Genomic DNA, 24,636 nt, shown 5'->3' with positions numbered 1-24,636 from the left:
CACCCCCAGCCCTGCTGGGCTCCCCGAGGCACGCATCAGCCCTGCAATCATGCAAGAGATCACCAGGCACGTTGCAGAGATGTGTCCACCTTCTGCAACGTGCAGAGCTGAGGACGGGCACCGAGAGTGTCCTGTAAATGGACTGGGCAGGATGAGCAAGGTGCTGCTGCCCCAGCCTTTGTTGTCCTTTCACAGACAGAGGTAGACCACGTCCAAGGGACTCTAGTACCAAGGAGATTTTTTTGCCCTTCAGAGGATGCTATAGCAGCCCGAGAGGTGCCCTGACAGGCTCCTTTCTAAAGAGCAAGGATCCTGGAGTTTCAATCACAGTAACAACTGAAAATAAATTTAGAAGTAAAGAGAGATGTGTGGAGCTGGCAAGGAACAAGCATAAGAAGGGAATAAAGAGTGGATTAACTCAATTACTTCTCAGAGAGAGAGGGGCAATAGTTAAATGCACACTTCTAATTTTGACTGATCCCAACAAAAGTAATTTCTGTCAAAATGTGAAGGAAAATGTCACAACAGCTACCTAGTCTAAAACCCTGTTCCTTACATTATCTATTCCACATTGAATGGACACTGTAACCTCAGGGGTACTTATTTTATTTCCAAGTTTATATCCTAAGGGATAGGTCTGCACCTTATAAAGATGAGGAGAGCACAGGGCTCTGGCAGCCTCCAACCTTTTGTTCCCACTCTGTCTCTTGGCCCATGATGCAAGAAACTCAAGGCAAATCCTATACCCAGCATCAATGATTCCCTGTAGTTCCTCTGCATATTTCTCATATTGCTGCAAGTACATCATCACCTATGAAAGTCAACTGCGACTGCATCTACACCCACTTGTCTCCTTTCTACCCTAAACACTGAGCCCTGCAGAACCTTTTCCTTTCACAGGGCTGCTTGTTCCTTGAAAATCCAGCCTGAATGCTCTTCATAGAAAAAAAAAAAGGACATTTTACACCCATGTCTATGATAAGCAGAACAACATACCTGAAATGGCAGCTTGGTTTTTCATGAAAGCCAATTTTCATGAAATTCAGATGTATGTACTATCTAATAATTATTATTAGGCTCACAAAAGGATTTTCTCATTTCTTAGTTTGGAGACTTGATAGTTTTCAGGAAGGCCTGTCTGAAAGAGACATCATCAAATTAGTAGGAGAACCCAAACCCTTCTGTCTAAAATGTCACTTACTGAGGCTACAAGTAAGATTTAAAATACTTCTGTAGATGAAGGAAGCTAAGGAAAATTCTTTTCCACTTTGGAGCAATTTATTTGTTGTCTACACACAACAGTACTGTGCATAACTAGTTGAACTGCTGTCACAGTATAGGGTCAGCATCAGCAGAGTATATATACATTTTTAAATGATTAAAAATTTCAGGATCTAGCACTTCAAAGGTGCTTTGACAACAATGCAAAAAATTTACTTTGCAAAATTTTAGAAAGCTCAAGTTGGCAATGAATCTTTAATTGGTTTTAAAACATTTAATAAATGTTTAATGGTAAAATCCTAACCTAGGGCCACCATTAATCCCTTATGTCTATGAGAGGTATCAAGTAACCTATGGAAGTGGGAAGAGAACATTTTGTTTCCCACCCATTACTGTTAACTAAACTAATTACAGAAGATTTAATAAATCATCTCAGAAAAAGAAGTCACTGCAAGATCCCCTTTCTTGTTATGACAGGCAGCCCCATGACTTATTCTGGGTTCTAGCCCCAGCTCTACCCCAACTGTTTTTCCAGTCTTACGCAAACAAGGAATTGTTCATCTGCCTCCATTTCCTAATCCCAAATTGGATCACCACCATTTGATTTGCAGAGATGCTACACAACACCTTGGAGAGAGGAGGTTTAGCATCATGCTGCCTCATTGCACAAGATGACACAAGGCACAGAAAAATGGTAGGGTAGAAGAATGGACCTTTCATAAAAGGCAGCCATTTGGGCATAAGCTTGAATAAACCTGCCAATGAAGTTCAAATGGGCAAAGTGGTATGCAATAGGCTGGTAGAGCTTGACAGAATATGATAAGCATGTTTCACAATACATCAGATTTCCCAATCTGCCAATGTACACGTGAACACCAAAAATTCAGTGGCGGTGTGGGAAAAGAAAAGTGGATGATGAAAAAAAAAATAAAGTTTTTTCTTTCTGCTGCAAAGCAGACAAAAAGAATGGCCATTACAAATTGAGAGGGTACTGAGAGGAAAAAACACCTTGTGGTCAGCGTGCAGCACCTTGGTACTAAACATGGAATGAAGAGTCGAAGGCAGCTGTAAGTCCCGCCAGCCCTGATAAAACCTCTGTTCATAAAGTTTCACGTCCTTTGGCAGCGCCCCTCAGCTCCCCCCAGCTCTGCCCTCCTCGGCTGCTGAGATGGTCCCCTTCCAGCATAACAGCTCCGGGAGAAGGACTAACCCATGCAAAGATGAGCTTATCTGGCCTCTTAAAGCTCTCTGGCACACTTTAAAAAGCATGCAGGCAGGTAAAATGCATCAATGGAATGCTTTAAAGCCTACTCTTCTAAATTCCCTGTTCCTGTGTACAGAGAGCATTGCCCACTAGCAGGCGGCACCAGCAAAACCCACAATACCTTCTGTTTTTAAAGCATCCACAGGAAATACCTGCAAGCAAAGAAACCAGTAGGCTGTTAGGCTTTACCTGCAGGGCTCTCTTTGCAAGCTAATAGTTTCCTCCTCCTGAAGCTGGCTCTGGCCCAAGTGAGATGTACTTCAAAGGAAGAGCCTCCCTGGCAGGGACTTGAAGCTGGAAGTGCTGTGATTAACAGGGACTGGCCACTTTGGGACCCTCATCTCCAAGCCTGTGTTGCTTTCACCCTTTTGAATAAGGTAAAGAAACTGCAAGTTCCCTGCTATTTTGTTTCAAAAACATTTGCCAGGTGGGGTGCTGTGGAAAAATGTTGTGCGTTTTGCATGCTGTCCTGACTGCAAGAAGGTGCCAGGGCGGCTCTGCTGCAATTAGTCAGATATGTCTGCTTGTTGCTGGAGGCGAGGAAAGAAACAACATGTCAGTGAGACTCTTAAAGCAGGTAACACAGAAAACAGCTGTTTATCCAACACAAGGAAGTAAAATGATCATTCATGAGAGCTGAGCTAAGACGACCTCCTGTACAGCCCTGAGGTGGACCCAAGGGAGCCATGTGAGCTTACATGTCAGGTAAACACGGGAGATGGCTCGAAGAGTGGTGGTGTACTCAGGTAAGCTCCTGACCAAGCTCTGTATTAAAACATGAGAAATCTCCCATTTTTGGAACATACTGAGATCTGGTGATGCGTCCTACTCTGTCCCAAGAGCCTAATTTGAAGTAAGGGACTCGCATGGGGGCATGGCCCTCTCAGTGTGTCACTTCCACTGAATCAAGAGTTAAAAAAAAAACCCCAAACTCCAAACTCCCTAAACACCTTAGTATCATGACACTGGCAGTATCAATATCTTCCCACGGTACCTATCCCTCTTTTGTGTGAGGAAGAGAGGTGACACAGAGAGAGCCACCACCGCTCCTCCGGCCCCGTTGCCTCTGTAAGCGAGAGGGGCTGGGAACGCAGGACCACTTCTTCTTGGGCTGCCCCTTCTGCCACTGCTTACTCAGAGCTGGGTGCAATGCACGGGGTATTTTCCACTGGCCTCAGGTGGATGGCATATTGGAAATTATCAAGACAGGGCTTAGATTTGCAGGATGCCAAAGGAAAGGGCTTTATATTGGACAGGATCAAACAGCAGGCCAGACTAACTGAGGTGAGATATGAGGACACTTACTCAGGGCCAAAGGTTAATGCCTCCCCACATGACAAGGGTCAGTATCTGAGGAATCCAGAGGCCACCATGCAGCTACTGACCTTTGCCCAGGGATCTAAGAGGCAGTGCTCACCAGCTCCAGGGTCGTGCGTGTGCCATAGTAGAGACTGGAGCAGAAACTGAGATACTGTTGCTAGAAGAAAATGATAACATCAGTAAACAGACCCCTGGAAAAAAATACGCTGGCTTCTGGACTGATTTGTTTCAAGATCTGCAACACCAAATTCGAGCAGGAGGACGGTTCCCAGAAGACAGCAGGCTCATGAGACAGTGTGTGTGTAAATGACGCTGGTAAAGGACTAGAGGATTATTTTTCCAAAGGATTAGAAGAATTACTTTTTCAGAGCATCTCTTTCCCTCTCTCAACACCTCCTGGTCCTCCACAGACCTTTTCAGACGGTCAGTAGCACTCCCTGGAGCCTAACAGAGCAATTCAGCACCTGAAGTGGACCCCAGAGGGAAAAAGGGCACATTTTAGGGGCTGTATTGCTAGTGCTGGCCAACCTCCCATTGTGCCATAGGAAACACAGTGGCGGTGTGTGAACAGTCGGGCTATTGTGCCTCTCGTGTTTGTGAGATTTTGCTTCCTCTCCTCTCCCTCGGCTGTGGAGAGGGCAAGCTCTCCCCTGTGGCCCTGCCTCTGGTACAGCATCCACTACAGATGCATTTGGCTACTACAATCCAAACAAGAGGGGAGTTAAACTGCTGAGCAGGCACTGGTTGTTTGCACAACCACCCTCCCTGGCAGAGCACCCTATGGCACCCACAGCACCTGGCGCAAGGGCTGCGGCAGCGTCCATTCAAGGTGACGCCACAGCCCTGGGCTCTGCGTCTGCTCCCAGGTGGCACGGGGACAGGGACAGACTGGGATGGCTATCGCCTGGCCGGCTCATGGGGGAAGCCCCTGTGCCTTGCCACGCCACAAGTGCAGCTCCGCGGCCACTGGAAGCGTTGGGAGGATAATTTGGAGCAGCTGCTGGCATTCCTCCTGTACCCCAGGAGCGATCAAAGCCCAGCAGTGGCCTGACTTTTCCAGTGTTACTAGGAGCAATGGAACAGCGTCAAGGATACCTAGGAATTTCCCTTTTATTGCAGCTGTAGCCACAGAGCATTTATATGAAGCAGAAGGGATAAGTGACCCAGCCATCAAGTATTTTCCTAATTCTCTCCGCAGGCACAAGTGGTAGGCACATTTTGTCCCTGTCCTCATGCTCTCCTTAAGGATCCAGCAGAAGTGTTGTACCCGTGCTGGAAAATCGGAGCCAGATGTGGTCTTTGGAGGTCAGGTACTGCTTTGTGGGTCTTGCAGTGAAGAGTTTCACTAAAAGTGCACATATATTACACTCCTATTACTACCAAGCTGTAAGTCAGATACAATTTGAAAGCAAACTTTGGGCCTTCAAAGAAGGACTTATCAAGAATAAGTCCTTAGACAACATAAAAATTATTTAAATGAACAAGAGTATGTCACTTAAGTGTTTAATTGTTTGCCAAGTAGTTTACATGCACCAGTGGGAGCTAGGGAAAAAAAGTGTTTACATAGAAACTACTAAGAATGCATATTATGTCACACTTCCCAACAAAGCCCAGGCTGTTATCCCGGCTGTGATCAGCCTCACTGTGCAACAAACACAATCAAAGCAAAAAGACCACAAACGCTTCCATACGAGAAACCTCTTGGCCCCTAAGGGAGGGAATCATGCAGGTGGTATAAGGAACCACTCATCTCACTGGGCATCCCTGAGAACTACACCATGGCATGCGTGACGATAACTGGGATGTGTGAATAAAGAGTAAGAAGATGCTACAACATTTTTTTCCAGGGAATTGTTCTCTAGTTCAGTTTATACCATTTGTTCCCACACTGAAAAAAGTAACAAGAAGAAAAAAAATTGATTTGTAGTCCCCTTACAAAACACTACACAGACCTTATTTCTTAGAGTTAAAAAGTGAAACTAGAAGTTTTTCTTGATATCTATTAGTTTATCATATTTAATGGTAAAAAAGGAAAATAAATATTAGTCATGACACATACTACCAAAATCTCTAAGCTAAATAGTTGAAAATATATATTATAAATAGATATTCCACATGCACAACGGACACATGCTAGTTTATGTGAGTTATGAAAAGACTAGGCTGAAAATATGCAGACTTTAAGACCGTGTTTTAAGAAATTTTAACTAAAAACACATGCAGAGTATGCATTCTAGCAGATAATGACACATAGAGTAGAGCAGGGCTCATGCAGAAAATAGAAACAATGTAGCAATGTGCACTTTTTATCTAATAGAGATATAAGTGTATTATAAAAGTACTTCCTATTTTCCTTTTTAAAAAAGCTAATTTTTAGGCACTACAGGTCACCCACCTCTAGAATCTCACTAATCTAATCTACAATGTGTAAACACACCCAGATTTAGAAGATCCAGGAGAATACTATTTTTAACATCTTCCCTTGTCCAAAACAACAGCTTGCTAAAAAAAAAAAAAAAAAAAGGGCAACCTACAAATCTCAGAGAAAACATGAAACCTAGAAGGTGACAAGGACAGTCCTCAGTTGATGACTCCTTCTCATTCCCATCTTTTATCCTCCAAGAACTGGGGAGGCTATATTTAAAGGCATCACACATTTTCTTCTGTTCCCAGGATACTCAGCAATTTGAGATAAAATGAGTAAAAGGGTGACCTCTTTACTTTAAAAGATTGCTGGAAAGTTTTGTTCAGGTAAGGAGGCCGTTAAGTACTTTCTTTACCTGAGATTTCTGCAAGTTTTTAACAGCAAGAAACCTCAGATGTCTGATCTACTTTTTCTGTAAAAACCTGTATCTAATTTTTCTTCATATTTTTTAATCTATTTTGTTTGTGTATGGATACAGCAGGGGGAAAAACACATTTAAGTACAAGATACTGCTTTTCAAATCCCTGCTCTTTACTTGTCTGAGATGACTAATGTAGCTATAAAACTGCGCCATTGACCCAGAAATCGCAAACCTACCTTAGTTTCTTTTGAAGGTGTTCTTCTGTGCTTTACAAGCTTTGCTAGAGGCGGCGAACTTGTGTTGATAGGATGGCAATTCTCATTACTTGCTAGTAAGGCCAGGCTGAAACCTCATTGTTTTTGTTTCCTAGAGAAAGAACTGAGATCACATCTGCATTTTATAAAAGCTCCTGAATAGTTGCTGATCAACAACAACCAGCAGCCAAAGCTTTGCCTCTAGAAACTTGCATTGTTTTGCAGTTGGAGTTGCTAGATACTGTGTCCTCGTAAAAAGTCTGGTTAAGTCATTTAAGCTCTGAAACCGAGAACTGTACTACCCTGAACAGCTAGCAGAAATTGTTACAAACAACAATTATATGCAACAGGCTCCAGGCTGCATTATTCGGCTTCCTTTGTTCTTTAAAGGATACTCATCGTCAGCTCAAAACCCGCTAGTATTTCTAACTTCTATGAAATAAAGCTATTTCAAGTTAGTAACTCAGATGTAAATGGAAAAAAATACACTTCCCTATCTGTTTTTGGGGGTTTAATAAAAATCTGCAAAGGCATTAAAACAGTAGGATAGGGAGCCAGAGCTGCTGTGGGAATTAAAAAGTCGCATGTGTAAAAAGTGTTCACACTATTTGCTGTTGGTTAAGGCACAGGGGTGAGGGGAAAGACTTGTAAAACCCTCTGCCTCTCTCCAATTTCTCTGACAAGCACATTGGCTGAATTTTGTAAGGACCAGTCTAGCAGTGAATCTAGAAGAGAGGCGACTTTTGCTTGTCACCCCACAGCTGTCTGTGACCCCAGCTCCGCCGAGTGCTGGGGGCTCCTGCCTGTAGCAGGCAGGGGTGCCTGGGGCTGCCTGACTTACCTCGCCGGGTGACGGACTGCTTTGCCCGACTGTTCCTAGAAGCAGGAGTTGTTCTCCTGCCCAAGTTCCCCTTTCTGTGAATTATGGCAAGTCCATCAATCCTTCTTTCCCAGTTGTCGTTGTGGGCTATCATGTATCAGGCTAGTGTACTCCTGCCAGAGGGGCTCCTTACACTTGCTCACTTGCCCAGGACAGGCGCTGCAGACACAAGTCGTGCTCTGCTTAGCTCGGGATCACGCGCAGCTCAGGGCACGCATTGCTCTGATGCCAAAGCACATGAGCAAGCTGGATGTGCTCCGAGCCTGAAGCAAATGAGTGAGCTGTGCCATAAACCCCCCCACAAGCTGCTGGATTGGGAGGAATTATGGAAAAGTGGGTTCTGGGGTGGACTTGGAGCATAGGAGCTCAGGGGTAGGAATCAGCCACTGGGCAGCAGGGCCTCTTCATGGGACACTAGTATGGGGCTGGAAATGGGGAGCTCTCTGAATGCCCTCTGCCACATCAGACTCTTCTCTGCTCACCCCATTTCCATCTCTCTCCATACTTTTGCTCCTCTGTTGGAAATGCTGCAGAACGAGGGCTATAGCTGAGATGCGGCAGTCTATTCCATACGCTGACATCGACTTGTCCTCCTACAAACACACAGGAGTGTCCTTAGGCATGGTTGGCATGGAGAGAGGAGATAAGAGCTTCTCCTGTAGCAAGAAAATGGTAGCCAGTTACATGGGAACAGCAGGGAGGCATGGAGGAGGTCACTGGGTTCCCTTCCTCCACGTCACATGTAAACACCTGCATCTGCGGGTACCCACAGCTTGCAGTAACATGCAGACAGGGTCTAGCAGGACAGGGCTGCCCACAGCAACTACAGCCAGGCTGTATTTTGCCCCAGCTTCCCTCCCTGAGATGAGAACCCTTACAGCTAGTTCTTTGCATTGTGTTGTCCAGGTAAAGCACAGGCTGTTGGGAAAGCCTCAACAGCACTCAACCCACCTGCCAAGGAGCATTTTACACCATGGCATGCTACCTTTGTCCTGCAGGACGTCCTAGCTATTGAGTAATTTTGGGGCAGGGATCAAGTAGGCTCGGACTTAGTCATGAGCTGCTTGGCATGTTCCTACCAGTAAAAGCGGCAATTTTTCCATCTTCACTGGAGACGCTTGCAGGTATCTAACCTGTAACACTAAAAGGGTCTCTTGGTAGAGTGCTGTCCAGGTAGGTCCCCAGCCTTAACAGCCACTAACCCTTTCCCCAAATGCAAACTAGTGCATACCTACTGATTTCAAGAACCCTGCAAAGATAACTTATCATGATGGATCCATTAACCCCTCTTTGAATTGCATAACCTGCTGAACCTTTACCATGCACAGAAAGCTAAGTAGGGTATTAGAGGAGACAAAATCTGCCAGGCAAAGGACATTGTTACGGCTGAGGAATAATGTTCTCTGAGGGCTTAATTTCAGGTTGATCTAGGAAGACATATAAGGCCATACACTTAAAAATCAAATGGGGAGAACTCAGCATAGACAGGGTTGCAGGACACAAAGCAGCTAGCTGGCTCAGGACAGGGTACACCTCTGCAGAGTGGTGTAAAGGCACAGCCCTGAGTGTTTTATGAGGGTCAGAAAGGACAGTAAGAGCAGTGGGTTGAATTTCATAATGGGCATTGTCCCTGATAGGAAATACACACATTTTTTCCACGGCGGAGCAGAACCAGACTGTGAGGAACTTGAGCCCATTCACTGTAATTTGGGCCTCATGCTGAGGCAGAGGAACTATTCACCAGTCTCCTGTCTGGGATTTTCTTCATTCCTTCCTTATCCCTTCAGCAGTGGTTTTCAACCTGTGGCCGGTAGCCTTTGGTAAGGAGAGGTGAAGCTGTCCCCGGAGGACACAAAGTGTCCTTGGTAACCCTGAATTTGGGGTTTTAAGAAAGGGTTTTACAGCCCTGTGGGAGAAGTCCCAAGACCTGCCACCCCAAAGTGTGGGAAGCCCGTGCCCTGCTGCCGAGGGGGGGGGGGGGTTGGGAGGGTGTCGGGGTGGACACCCCGGCGGGCAAGAGCTGGACCCCTCGCCGGCAGCTCCGGGCAGGGCGGCCCCCAGGGGGTTCCCTGGCAGCGGCCAGGCCCCCCCCAGCCCCCCGGGGTGCCGGGCGCCCACCGGCCCGCCGGCAGGTTCCCGTGAACCAGTCGCTGCCCTGCGCGCAGCGTCCGCCGGGGTCACCCCGCGGGGCCGGCGGCGGGGACGAGAGCGGAGCGGGGCGGGGGGGTCCGCGGGGCCGGGGGTGGGGTGGGGAGTCCGCGGAGACCGGGACGGGGCGGTACGTGGGAGTCCGAGGGGCCGGGGGGGGTGGGAGTCCGCGGGGCCCGGCGTGGGGGTCCGCGGGGGCCGAGGCGGGGCGGTGCGCGGGGGTCCGCGGAGCCGGGGCGGGGCGCGGGGCGGGGCGCGGCGGGGCGCGGTGCGGAGCCGCCAGGGGCACACGTGGCTCAGCCCCCCAAAAAGGCACTCCCCGCCGGCGGGAGCGGGCAGTTCGTACCTCGGCCCCTGCGGAGGCGCCGTCGGTCCGGTCGGTCGGTCGGTCAGTGGGTGCCGGTGCGCAGGGGCCGCGGTTGGCAGCGGAGCGGCGGCTCCCGCCCCTGCGGAGGCAGCCCCGGGCTTGGGGCGGCCGTACCTGGCGGCACTATGAACCTGACAGCCGAGAGCCACCGCGTCCCGCTGAGCGACGGGAACAGCATCCCGCTGTTGGGGCTGGGCACCTACGCCGACCCCCAGAAAGTAAGTCCGGGGGTGCCGGGACGCCCCGCTCCGCTGGCGGGGGCAGGTGGCGGCCGCCCTCGCTGCAGACCCCCCCCGGGCCGGGGCTACCCGCCTATTCCCCGCTCCCCTCCTGCCCTCCCGGCCACTTCTCTTTTTGCTCCTTTCCCCGTGCAAAGTTAAAGCCCGTGCTCTCCGGTGAGCAGCACGGGCAGTGCGCGGCGCGCAGAGGAGGAAAAGGTGGAGAAAAAAAAAAAAAAAAAAAAAATTCCGCCCCGCTTGCGGTGTGCTGCTCGCCGCCCCTCACCTCCGCCCGGCTCCGCGCTGGTGGGCGCCCGGGAAGGGGCGCGGGGGGCCGGGGAGCGGCTCTGCCGCTGCCCCCGGGGTTGGGGGTCGGGGCGGTGCAAGCCCTGGGGCCGCTGCAGCCCCCGGGAAGGGACGTGAGACCCAGCGGGCGCCGGTTCCCCGGCAGGGCGGCCGGGAGCCCTCGGTCCCGGAAAGCCCGGAGCCGAGGGGGCCGGTGCCGCCGGGTCCCCCGGGCCGGCCCCGCTGCCCCCCTGAGCCGGGCGCAGATAAGAGGAGGAATTTCGGACCGTCTTGCAGCTGGCCCAGACACTTTCCAAGGAATGTTCCTGAAACAAAGACCCAAATTCCTGCATCGTGATTCCTGCGGCTTCCACAGCTGACTGCCAGCGGCCAAACCACTCTCAAATATTCTGCATCCTTCGGTTTTGCGTGTCCCGCGCAGGCACCCCCATCTAACTGCCGCCGGCACGGCTGCATCCAGGCAGGGGGAGCACACCTGATGCTTCTTCCCTCTGCGCACCCGGGAGCACAAAGGCAACTCGCCGGCTGCTGCCTTTTGCTCTCTGAAACTGCCTGATCTGTCAGCAGTTCTTTTTCTGTTTGTTTGAAGAGTAGGAAAACAGAAATTTTGGCTAGAACCCTTCTTGTGTGATAGTATCAGAGATAAGATGCAATATTGTGTGTGTGACTCCACACACCACAAGGTATTTAAAAATACCGTTTTAAAGAAAACTCTTGATTAAAGCCATTTAACACCCTAATTGTACCATAGCATATTAATAACAGCGTCGAGGGAGATCTTCAATAAACACTGATGCAGGCAGCGCATGAGTGATGCAGAAAGGGTGTAAGAAATCCCCAGGGCCGCAGATCTCCCTGGTTAACAGTGCTGGTTTATGTCGGGGGAATCGGTGGGAATCTGCAACTTCAGGAGCTGGGCACCGTCTCCCACATCACTAGAGTTTCTGGAGATATTTTCAGGCGGTGTATTCTTTGAATTACAGTTAGTGAAACAATGTCAAGCTAACAGGAGTTTTAATGTAGCAAAGCAGAACGTTGCATAATTCAGTGTTGAAACGTCTCTTTCCAGACCTTCATATCATGCACCCAACCCTTGAGTTGAAATTTTACAGTAGTTTTAAGTTGAGAAAAATGAGGCTGCCAGCAGAAGGGGTGCTCCTGCCTCACTGCACTTCTTGCCTGTAGCCCAGATGAGCCATGGCTCGACCGCTGTGGCATTAGCCAGGCTCAGGCAGGGAGCCCAGAGTGGCACGTAACCTGCCAGAGCTGAGAGGCAGATGGGATTCCCCTTTTGGAGGCAGCTTCTTGGCAATGCCTGCTGAGTTCATTCTGCAAAAATTCAAATGTCCCCAAATCAGCACAGCAACAGTCCTGCTCCTTCTCCCCCAGCCCTGCAAAATTCTGCTGTCTCCTTTGCCCTCCTGCAGGTCAAGGTGGATGGCAAGCCTTTGCATGGAGCTCATCCAGCAAAAATGAATCATTTTTAGGTAGGCTTGGTTTTCAGCCGAATCAGTCCCAGATAGTGGCTTTTGCATGTATCTCCTTTGTTTTCTGGTGACAGAAGAGGGGGGACACAACAGGATGATGCAGGCAGGGGATTGCTATAGCAACTTCAATTTAGAGCAATTGAAGCTGCTGTGTAACTACACCCTCAGTGGGGATGGGTGCATATACCCAACCACCCATTCTCCTTTCCCCCACGTTTGTAGGAGTTTGATTTTTCTGAGCTGTCTTTCTCTTTCTACATGATAAACATGTTAGAAAGTTGTTGGTGGGAGGAGGAGCTGAGAAGAGGTAGAGGAAGCAGCACTGATAAGGCACTTGCAAAAGTCTCATCTTCACACAAGTGCAGGTGAAACACAATATGTTTATCTGGAGGAGCTGAGCCGAAGCTTTATGCTAGGATTAGGACTGTGTATTTGAGTCAGGGAACTTGTCACAGAGGGCAGCTGGGGAAACGCGGTAGCAGGGTGCTGCGGGATTTGTTGCAGAACTGGTTGCAGCTACTGGTTGATGATGGGGCAGGACGTTTAAATAGGTCATGGCTTAAAGCTTGCCCATCTCAAAAAGGCTGCTTTGCTGATAAGAGGACGGAGGCTTCTGTCAACCCCTTGCCGTGGCAACGAAGTGCCACTTAGCTGGGACAAGCTGCTCTGCCCAGCACTGACTTGTGCCCGGTGCAACTTCTACCAGGATGCCTGCCGAGGTTTCTGTCTTGTTACTCCAGCCTAGAGAGCTGAAAGGCTTTGTGGCAACTTGAGATTGTTTCAAGGTTTATCTTAATGAGTGAGGCTATAAACTAGCGCTAACATGTTTCCCTTAAAATGCTTAGCTGTAGCCTTTTGTGGCTGAATTGCTTAAGAAGCAGCATCTGAGCCACCCATTCTCCAGCGGTGGGGGCAGGCAGCTGGTGGTAGCAACGGTGCCAGCTGTCCCCAGCATGCTATTTCTGCTCATGAGTCAGATCTCCGCGACTTCTAGACATTTTGTGCTTTGATATAAAGTACAGAGCCATTCATTTGTCAGATTATTCATCTTGCTCTTGGAGGCAGAGTTTTTTTTTTTTCCAAAGGTTATTCACCCTGGCACCTCCATGTCAGAGCAGCTTGCCCAAAACAAATCTGTTTTCTCAATCTCGTGCTATAGCCCAGTAGCTCGTAATGAGCCTGGAGTGTTCTTCCTGAAGTGCAGGAATGCACTCGCTGGTTAAGCAAACCAGGCAGATCTAGTTAGCCATGGAGCAGGGAAATCTGCTTCTCTGACAGTTAGTTACAAGAAAACAGAGGCAGGAGGCCAGCTTTCATGATTTGGGCTTTGTCTGGATAAACTGCACAGCAGTGCCTTCAGAACTGAAATGTGTCAGCAGCTTGCCTTACTCGTCTTAAATAACTTAATTGTTCTCCCAAAGACGACTTTGGGAGATAAGTCATGCTTCTCCAGTTGTGAAACACTGAACAAAAAATAAATCTGAAAGACTGAAATTTGGTCCCATGTACAAGTTTACTGACTCAACAAAGTACATCACTCAACCGGAGCAGAGATGGACCACTGTGGAAAAGGTCTATTTGTTAATCAGATTCATTTTAATTGAACGTTCCTTCCTCCTAGGTGTAAGAGAGCTTTTCTTCTGCTGGATACAGGTCAGGATGACAAGAATTCAGCCAGTTCTTTGAGTCTGAAAACACTGGTAGTGCGATGTTGGGGGGGTTCTTTTTGCTTTACTCTCCTAGCACAGCAAGAAAGTGCAATGAATCCATTTGCTATCCACTCGTCTGTTAGCAGAAAGAAGGGAGTCTTCACCAGGTCACAGCATTAGTGATAAACTTGTGTTGTTTATAAAAAAAAGCACTTAGGAATATTTTTGCTGCTTTAATTGGTGTTTCCTATCCTTATTTTTAAGGGAAGGTAATAATTGTATAACCAAAAAGCTTAGTTTGTTTTTTTTGGTGCAGATTTCAGTGCATCGAAGTTGGTTTTGCGTGCTCCTTCACACAGGGAAGGAAACATGTAAGCTGTATTAGAGTCTTACCTATGTAAATTAGACTGTTTGTTCTAGCAAGGATGGACTCAAGTAAAACACTGAGAATCTCAGTCACTGACTCCTTCCCCTATTCTCTCTTCCCTTCCCCTATTCTCTCTTCCCTTCCCCTATTCTCTCTTCCCTTCCCTAAATATCCCCTCTCCTCATGGGTCTGCAAGGGAACTACAGCGGGAGCAGTGAATCTGGACTATCAAGGCCCTCCAGATGGCTTTAAAATTTGAGGCCAATTCTGCCTCTGTCTAGCTCTGTGGATCCTTCTGGCAAAGCCCCGTGCTTGCAGGAGTAGCTCTGCCAAGGCTCCAGCAGATGTGCTGTGTCCAGCTTTCCCTCCCTGAGGGCCCCCTAGCCGTTGACCCAATTCTCCAGGGTATTAAATAGATGGGGAGGGGGAGGAGGGAGAGGGCAGCCCCACAGGGGAAGATGGAGGAGGACAGCCCCCTTGATGAGCCTGTGGTGTGGCCCCATGCTGCAGCAGAGCCAGGTCAGCCCCCTGGGATCCCACCATCTCCCAGCATCAATGATCAGTTCCCAGCAGAGCCCAGCGAGTGGTACTGGTACCCATCTGGAAGTGGATGGAGTGTGGGGATGAGCAGGCTCGGAGGGGAAAGGTGCTAAAAACACTCCTAAATCCTGGAAATCCTATGCCTCGTTAAAACTGCACTTATGCCCGCTTCACTTTATAACTCATCCCTGTCAACACAGCTAAGATCATCAGCCCAGTGCCTCCACATAAATACTCGCTGTCTCCCTGGAAGGTCAAGGGGCCTTGGCCGCAGCTCCTCTCCTGCCTTCCTGTTTTGACTGAAGGAGGACAGGACTTGGAGGGAAGGTTGTAGCAACCGCACTGTACACAGGCGCTGCTTCTGAAACATAAGATTGGGCAAAGCACTCAAGAATAGCACTGGGTGAGGGTTTTTGGCAAGTTGCAACTTTGCTAAAAATGAGGTTCTGAGGTAGCCAAATCCATTCATAAATTGGAAGCAGTTTTGTGGAATAGTTTCAGGCAAAACAAATGGCAAAGCATTTCATTTTGGGCACTGGCAGTACAAGCTGAGGAATCAAAGGATTATTAAAGCAGTTGGAGGTAGCAGTTGCCTTTCCCTGAATAGCCAGCTGGTGAGGGAATCCACACGGGTGGTGGGAAACCAGATTCAGTCCTCTTCTCTGCCTCTGGGGATTAAACTCATATCACACAGCCCAGGGAAATAAAAGTGATTGTGGGGGTATGTGCTAGCTAGAGAGAGGCAAGAAGAAACATGTACAGGCTGGAGCAGGAGAAGCACCCTCCCTGCAGGCAAGCACACTGCCCACCAGCCCCACAGCTTTGGATGCTGAAGAACTTGGTATGGCATCCAGCCAGGAGGGAGAGAGACCCGCTTCCCCAAATCCTTAACTACCACAAAGTAACCCTTGTGAGTGCCCAGACAGTCTGGGGTTTGTTTAAGAAGAAATTGCTGGTTTGAATCAGGGAGAGGAAAAGTTCATCCAGGGCTCCCATATCCAAGCTGAGTGACCAAGTAAAAAAAAAAAATCTGTTTTGGATAAGTAAAAACACTGTTTTGGCACCCTGAATTACTTTTTACACCCAAGCTAGAAGCTGAACAGAATGACTTTTCGTTGTACGAGCCTAACAGCCCCTAGTGCTCTTGTAGGGCCTTTTATGCCAAAGAGTTCCTTGCACAAGGCTGCGTGCACACAAACTATTTCAATCGCTCTTAGCGGTGCAGGCTGCATCTCTGCTGCAGGCTGCCTGCCTTTGGAGCTGCCGTAGGCCACCTTTAAGTCAAAAGAAGTAATAAGAAGTGACTTGTCCCCATGATGCAATCTGGGTCTCTGATGTGCACTAAGGGGGGATTTACACACAATTTAATTCCCTCTGTTTTCCTCCTGGCCATCACCGGCTTCTGAAATATGATCAGCTGGAGACAGCAATGATTTCTTGTAGAGAAACTCACCTGGCCTGACCCAAAGCTACGAAATGGATCGTGTATTGAAAGTCCCAGGAAGGAGTGACACCTGAGATCTCTGGAGACAGGGTGAAAGCTTAAAGGCTCCTACTTCTTGATCTCTTTCTTACAAATTTCCTTCTCTGATTCAGACAACTGTCTTCCTCCTTCCTCCTGGGGTAAACCTCCCACTCAACCTCTAGATTTTTTCTTGAAAAAGATAAGAGAGGAGGTGGCAAGAGCAGTGTCCTTACAGCCTTAGCTTACCTCCCATGACATGCTATAAAAATAAATATATAAAGAATATATATATATAAATATAAATATATAAAGAATAAATATATAAAGAAAATACCACAGTCCTTTTAACATGAACAATTACACATGAATATGTGTTTGAACTCAGCAAGTACTGAGTCTGAAGTTAGCTTTGTAATGAAGTGATCTTTATAAACCTACCTGAAATGACCAGGCCAGGGAGATATTTTGCCTTTTTCTTCACTAAAAAGGCTATTGGGAACCTGATTTGACCTGAGCTGGGGGGGAGTCAGCTGGGATATTTGGCTACGGATGCTCATATTTATGCCCTGAACTTAAGAAGTGAAGAAAGTTCCCAAAATGAAATTGTTTTTTTAATGTTGTTGGACCATATTCCCTGACCAGCATTTCCAAAGGCCATTGTGCCCCTTTACGGTCCCTTTTGGTAACCACCACTGGCTTTCTCAAGCCATTTGCTTTTTAAGCAGTAGTATTACCTCATGTGGTACCAATTCTTCTTGTCTTCAGGGAGCGCTTTGGAGCAGCAGAGCAACAACTGGCCAACACATAGCAACACGTGGTCTTTCAGGGTTGGGATTTCTGAGATGTTTCAGAGGGTGGCCCTATGTTCCTTTGGTCTCTGAGGATATCCTAAAACCATATTCCCAAACTGAGATCTGTACACTTGAGCAAGGGCAGAAGGGATGGAGATACGTTACTTCAGCCCAGGAAGAGAACTGTGCCTAGCCTTCACGCTGAACTCATCCCCAAACCATATATCTGTAGCCAGATCACTCACTTACAAAGTCGTGACTCAGTTAGTTTCACGCTTGGAGGACTAAACCATACTCAGATGATTCTGCTTGCACAGACCGCAGATGGCAAGCCTTTCCTTCACTGTCTGGTATCCTGGTTGAATAATGTCCTCATTGCTTAATCTCTCCAATTTTACTCCTCATCCCTCGACTAAATCACAGTACTGGCAAGACCTAGTTGCCAAGAGCAGAAAAAGGCAGGATTTCTTGGTACTTGGTCCCCAAATGCCTTGGGGAGGCACAATAGCTTTTAGCAGGTAGCAGAACAGCATGGCTCTCGGGCAGGAGCACGGCTGCTCTCTGGAAACACGATCAAAAGCACCGTGGGTAAGAAGATACAGGAGAAGTTGTCTGCATGGGGATTCAAGAAACTGCAGCGGCTCTGAGCTGTATGATTGTTTGAATCCATCCCTGCTGTTTGCTACAGAGATGGCAAATATGCCAGAGGATGAGGGATGAACAGATGAACACTTAAGATACTGCTTTCACAGATCGGACTTCTTATAGCAAATAGGTGAGGGTACAGAGTAGAAGAATGCACTAAATCAGAAGTGTCTTGGACAAATTCTGCTTTCATCAATGACTTTTGCATGATGCATTTTAAAGTTCCCTTTCATATACGCTTTAATGGCATATTTACCACCTACGAAAAGCAGAATTTGTTTATCTTACATTCGTCTTTTCCCCTCTGCCATACAACTTTTCTCTTCTGCCGCTGGAACAGTCTTTCTACATTTCTGTGCCTTCAACGCTTTGTCTTCTTGGTGTTCAGCCATGAACTCTCCTCCCCTGCCTGCAACCACCTCTTGACGCCTCAATTCCTGCTAGCTCCCTGTAATCTCTCCTGTTATACAATGGAACATTTTTGGCTTGCATAAATGCAAGATTGCATCTTTATCTCATTAAGAAAGGAAAATTAAGTCATCTAATTAGAAAAGGTAGCTGTTTTTTCTGAAATGTGGCAGGCTCAAAAACTCCTAGCTTTTGTGTAAGAACTGTACTTTAACCATTAATGTCAGATTTTAAAGTTGGATTTGACAAAATGTCTTATCACACTCTGTCAAGCTGGAGAAAAGATTCTTGCATGCAACTTTCTTGAGGACACAAGAAAGTTATTACGACTTTGATTTGCACAAAACCCACGGCTCTAAGACACTGTTGAATTTGCAGAAATGCTCGTTTACTTCTGTGTATCTTCTCTGCTGAAATCTCTGTGGTTCTTCATTTCTATGAATCCTGAAGCTTAATAGAAAACAAATTGATAGTATGACTAATCTCTACTTCGTGCCAACGGCTTCTGCGGTGTTTCCAGCTATGAACACAATTAGTGTCTAATCATGTGTGGCAGATCAAAAGCTGCATTTACTGAAATGGTCAAGATGTAAAATTCCTGATGAGGATGGGCCCAGCCTTGTAGATGAGGGTGAATGAAAGACTAACTTTCTCGCTACAAAGTTCATCAACCTAAGGAGGACTTCTGAGCAAAATGGCCACAGAATTGCTAGTCCTGGAAAATGGTGGATTTTTTTAGTTTGCTCTGAGGAGTTGATTGTGCTCAGAATGACTGCCCCCAAAACCTGAGCATGCCTTAAACTATAAGCCTTCAAAAAAGCTCTTCTTAAAAAGATAGTACCTCTAACCTAAGCTGACATCTGAGCTGCTATGTGAAAACGTTTTCAGACTACTCCAGGACCAAGAGACGTATCCCCCCGCAGAGCGGACAACTTCTACTAATGAAACCGCTGACAGCCAGATAATCGCCTGGCCCCGTGCAGCGATGCCTGCCTAATCCAGGCAGAGGGGCTGGCTCTTACAGCCAACCTGGCACCGCGTCACTTGGCTCCCGAATGTGGTACCAACACATGCAGACTTGGACACTGCAAGAGCACTCCAGAGGAAAACGTTCCCAGAGCAAGGTGACATTTAGGAGATGACAACTTTGTCTGGGGGTCGGTACGGCTTTCGGATGGTGGATATCAGATGCCAACATAACCCACCGAGCTACACGTCTGGCTACAACATAGGGTAGGATTGTGTTTAATCAGCCCAGATACAAAACTAGTAGAAGGTTAATTCAGAGAAGCTTTTAGGACAGTAGCACTACCCACAACCAGTTGTAGGGATTCTTGTTTGAAAAGTAACCAAACAGAAAGCAGACGTTTCCGTTCCATAGCGGCGTCCTGCAGTGACAAGCACTAGCTGTTTCAGTATACCCGTCTTTCAAAAACTACAAAGCTAGCTGTTACCAATGCAATAATATCAAGGCAAAATAATACAAAGAAAAAGACCACTTCTTTTTCTCTTTTCCTCTGGCTTTCTAAGCATGCTGGATTTTTAATCCTGCTCAAGAGCCACAGGGAAAGCCCTCGTATGTAAATAAGTTATGAAGATTGTTTTACAGAAGATGAGACAGGGAATCACTGGCATTCTTGAAGAGGGGGAAAAACTGAACCCCTACAAGTAAGTAATATCAATTAACACAACTGAAAGATACACTTTTTGGCAAGAACATTTAGAGCCCAATTTTCCAGATAAACCTCCATTTTCTGAAACAACCCTGACTAACTCCATACATTAAATATGGTTGTGCACTCCCACGTGTCTCTGATTCCCTAAAGTTCTCCAAAGAACAGCGTGAGCATGTTCTTACAGCTCATGCAGGAAGCTAACATCTGGGTTGTGTCTTCGGTTTACCTAGGAGGCCACATTTGTCAAAACTTGAAAACGCTGTGCAGAAAATGCCTCTCTAGGCTTCATCAAAGCCAACTTTTGTTGGTTCAGCTAACTAGGTGGTGGAATTCCCCAAGTTTTACATCTGCTTTTGCAAACACTTCTTCAAACTAGCGCCAGAAACCTCTCCCCTTTAACTCTAGGGAACAAAGTAGAGGAACTACTGGCAGCCTTTTCTTTCTCCTCTGTTATTGCACAAACTGGTGCTTTATCTTTGCCTTGTACCTCATGCACCCCTGGGATCACATTTCTTGTCTGAAGGGTGTTTTGATAGCTTCCACCTTTCCAGTTAGATCCATGCTTTCCAGGGCTGGCTGGCTGTGTCCTCCAGCTCTTCAGGAAACTGTCCCAGTCACCCTGCTGGCACTGCAAGCATGGTACCTGGGTGTGCATGTCATTTGCTTGGTTTGCCTTAATCCTCCATCTGCTGACAGAGAGGCATGCCAGCCCTTTAACTTAGTCTTGCATTAAGTGAATTTGCATCAAGTGAAAAGTTGTGGCGATCCTAAAACTTGAGGATTCTGCAATCAAGTGGTAAAAATAACTCCAGCAGCCTCTGCCAGCTACAGTAATACGGCTTTCCTGAAGACAGCTTTGGCTAAATCCTAGAATAAAAATGTCAGAGGAATTCTAGACATGCTAAATCTGCAGTTATGCAATCTAATTTCTGTTGTACAGGCAATCAAACATCACACTTCAAGCGACTGACAGGACATCAGGCTAGAGGAAAAAGGCACCCCTTGTCCACGTTCATTCACAGTGTGACACGAGGCAGCAAGTGTCACCATTGCCCCTGTCTTCTCTGGGTGCATTTGCTGCCCTGCACTTTCTAAGGCAATGCACTGCATGACATAAAGCAGAGCTCTGAACCAGCATAGCAGCTCGTGGCTCTCAGTGGTGCTCTCCTCAGCTCTACCTGCTTTTGCAGAGATCCCTTTGCTAGGTTTTGCTTCCTGGATGGTGGTTGCCAATGCTTCCGGGGGACAAAAGACAGATTTTCCGGTGTACAAGAGAGAGGGATGTGCTGGCGGTTGCTTTTTCCAAGAAAGAGGTGTACAGTACAACTTCTCCTTTACAAGATTAAACAATTCTAAGAATGTACCCTCATGTGGCTCATATCCTCTAGCTTTTTAAACTCAACCTGTGCTTTCCTGTAATGCCTTCAGTACACATGTTTTCTATGCTCTGTTCCTAACATCTTAAGCCAGTCCTCTTTGCCAGTTTGTCCGGAAAACAGACAAATGGAAATAAGCAATTGGGCTTCTAGAAACTTGCATAAGAATCTGTGTGTGAGTGCCGAGCTTTGGTGAAGGAGGCGCTGAGCCCAGGAATGTACCTACTTTCCCCTTCCTGTATTTAGCTGACTAAGATTCCTAAACAGCGGCTCCACATCTTAAATTATAGGTTAGGACTGGAGCGTTTAGCCCACAGTTTGGATCTCTTGTATAATTCAGCTGCAGCTAAAGTCAGATTTTTCCAGGAGATGGCCCTGTCTCTCTCAACACCTCAAGCTCTTCCTTCCAGGATCATAATTCCCAGCTGAGGGACTGGATACCATTGCACTAACCAGGTGAGGTACTTAGGACTAAGGCAAACAGCTCATTTCCCAAAGTGCTGCTTCCTCAGCTCTCCATACTGCTGAGACTGGTGTAACTCTGTGAAGCTGCATATGTGAAACGAGGCAGAGCAGAACCTGGGAGCCTGAGTCAGACTGTTTTCCTTTACTGTATGCACTAATACAGAATAAATGACAGTAGTGATGTTAAGACATTTATAAAAACGGTGCCTATGGTAGCTGTTCACATGTTCTTGCAGGATTACAGTCTGCCACTACTGTGTCCCTTTGCTTTGTATTTGGAGGTAACCAGAATCCCTTTTTATCAGCTGGAAAGCTGATGGAAATTGCTGACCAGAAAAGGATGCTATAGAGAAAGCAAAAGAATTGGAGGGCAGCTGAAATGTGATACTAAATAACAGTAATGAGTAAGGCAACCCCTAACACTGCTAAGCAAATCCTGTTCTACTTGAGAGGGAACAGTAAAATTCATGGGTATGCCTGCACAAAAAATATTCCCCTGTGGCTTGGTCACATGCAGTCAGGAGTAAAACTGAAGCTGTACATTTTCTATGGTAGGGAGAATAGTTTTTGACATGGAAGGTGTCTGGAATAAACATTAAGAACTAAAAAAGTTCATGGTCTCAGATGAAAAAGAGAGCAGACCCTTTCAGAGAGGCAGAACTGATGAAGCACATTGCTTTTTCAGAGTCATAAAATGTGGTAACTGGCCAGTTGGCTACTTCATCTATGGAGAAGGGGCCAAACTGCTTCTGCCTTCCTTTCAGTGAAGGTGAAAATCCGAGTCTGCTCCCCCTGCCCTTCTGCCGGATTTATTTACCATAGAGCCTGAAGGAAAGAGGTACTGGTTTACTCTGTCATGCATGGTGGTAAATCAGCAGGTTTACGAGCTATTGATTGATAGAGGGAATAATTGTGTGTTGTTTCCTTAAACTCTATGATCTTAAAAATAACCTAGATGTTATTGAAGGAGTTATTAGTGATTGAGCAAGTGGTTCTAGTCAACCAAGAAGTTTTTCTTTTATCATAAAACATGTAATAAATTTAATACCTTTTTTTGGCACAAATTAGTGACTGTAAGTAAGAGCACTGAAGATAGAAATCTGACTTACAGTGTACAAGTGGTTATAAAATTCCAGTTCTAAAACAACAGTCCTTGATCAAAGCAGCATAGTTGCAGGGCACACTGATTAGAAGCTGAAACATTAATTACAGCTAAGGATCAAGCATACCTCTTATCTACACTTAAATAAAAAGTAATAAAGAAGCAAAGATTTGTCTTAAGGCCAAAGTGTCCTGAATTACTACTGACAAAGCACAAAGGTTTAAAGCACAGAGACATTTCAGTACCTCATATGGCATTTCTGCTGCTCTAAACATGAGGAGCCCTGCTTATCTGGGAACGGTGCAAGAATAAAGGCCTACCTGAAGTGAGTAGCTGGCATAGGCAACCACATTGTAGATAGTGTACACTAGTGAGTATAACCTGGTGTAAGGAGGAGGAGGAGGTCTGGCTTTCCTGGTGAAGGTGGCTGCTCTGCAGCCAGGCAGCCTGGGAGGCACTGCTCCATCAACTGCTCTGATTGAGTGCTGACCCTTATACAACACCACGAGACATAAAAGCAGTCATATCACAAACTTTTATCTGCACTTAAGTAAAAGTTGGGTTTCAACTAGTAATCTCTGATCTGGTCACTACTAGTTAAAGACTTTCTTTCCATGAAAGACAGAAGAGATTAAAATGCCTCAGGCTGAGCAGCGGGGTAGAAGGGCAAGATCCAGGTTTGTGTCTTCTATGACAGAAAGATGGATGAGGAGTGGTGATTCAAGTAATCCAGCTTTAATACAGTCTGTCAGGAAACAATGGAATAAGATATGACACTGAAGGTAACACTTCTAAGAAGTGGCAAAACCACAACATGACTAGCCTGTGCAACTCATCAACACAGTTTACCACAGCCCATTACTGCAGGATTTGGAAGGATTAGATACGTGAAATGCTAGATATAATAGTTTCTCCGTTAGAATGAAAATAAACATATTGTATGAAGTTTCCAGACTTGCAGATGTCACAGGCCTTCAGCTGGGACAGCTCAGAAGAGGCAGGATTTTTCCAAAAACTGTTCCCTAGGTTGTCTTGCATTTTTATATGAAGCACCTTAGACTAGAATCTGTCAGAACTAATATACCACATCAGATGAAATGAACTAGTGCAATAAAAACATTTATATTTAACATAAACCCATCTCTGGCCATTGGTAATCAAGGCCTGATCCAAAAAAAGCCTCCTGAAGCCCCTAAAGGATAAGATTAATCCTTGAGATGGAGGAGCCTTTCACAAGACTATTTGTACAGATGTGTGTAAGTCCCATGCAAAAGATTAAAAAATACATAGAAGTTCAGCTCTAACATAAGTTAACTAATTCAGCCAAAGGCAATTGCAGTAACTGCAAGCTTTCTCATTTCCCTCTGTTCTACCCTCCTCCCAAGTCTGCAGTTATGCCATTGCCCTATACGTGAGACTCTCTACCATTCTTCACCTATTCCTTCTGCTTTTGTTAATGACCAAAATGGCCCTGGTGTTTCAGAAAAGATGCAAGTCAATAATCAACATTTCTTTGCTTTGTGGGGTTTAGTTTACAGCTGCAGGAAAAAAGTGGGAGCTGTGTTCATGCAATCTCTCAAGAGTGAAAAGAGAAGAGAGAGGAAATCCTAGGATCAGGCCCACACCCTATTTTCAGGTTCTTCAACAAAAGGGAAAAAGTTTAAAAAAACAACCCCACACTATTTTTAAAAATCTGCATTAAGGTGGTGTGTCACTGGTCTGCTTTCGTGCATTTGAATGGTAGAAGTCAAACAGGCTGAAGTGATCTAAAAGTCACACTGTTAATCAGGTTTCATAGAGAAAACACTGATTACACTCTTTAAAATATATTTCGGATAACTAATCATCACTTGGACTTGAGCTTACAAGACCTTTAAGCTGAGCCTTGTTGCTCTGTGCTA

At 46.5% G+C, this 24,636-nt stretch overlaps 1 protein-coding gene across 1 annotated transcript in view; it reads left to right on the top strand.

The window, feature by feature from the left end:
• The first annotated feature begins 10,225 nt into the window (after positions 1 to 10,225).
• The window catches only part of AKR1D1 (aldo-keto reductase family 1 member D1), a 35,779-nt gene continuing 21,368 nt past the window's right edge, over positions 10,226 to 24,636 (top strand). Inside the window, exon 1 of the mRNA XM_074869474.1 lies at positions 10,226 to 10,458. Coding sequence (XP_074725575.1) covers positions 10,366 to 10,458 — 93 coding nt within the window. The 5' untranslated portion in view covers positions 10,226 to 10,365. The remainder of the gene's footprint in view (positions 10,459 to 24,636) is intronic.

This window comes from Strix uralensis, chromosome 5, assembly GCF_047716275.1.
Source record: "Strix uralensis isolate ZFMK-TIS-50842 chromosome 5, bStrUra1, whole genome shotgun sequence".
Classification (NCBI taxonomy): Eukaryota; Metazoa; Chordata; class Aves; order Strigiformes; family Strigidae; genus Strix; species Strix uralensis.
Note: the sequence above shows the minus strand (reverse complement) of the source record. Positions and strands in the feature narration are given on the sequence as shown.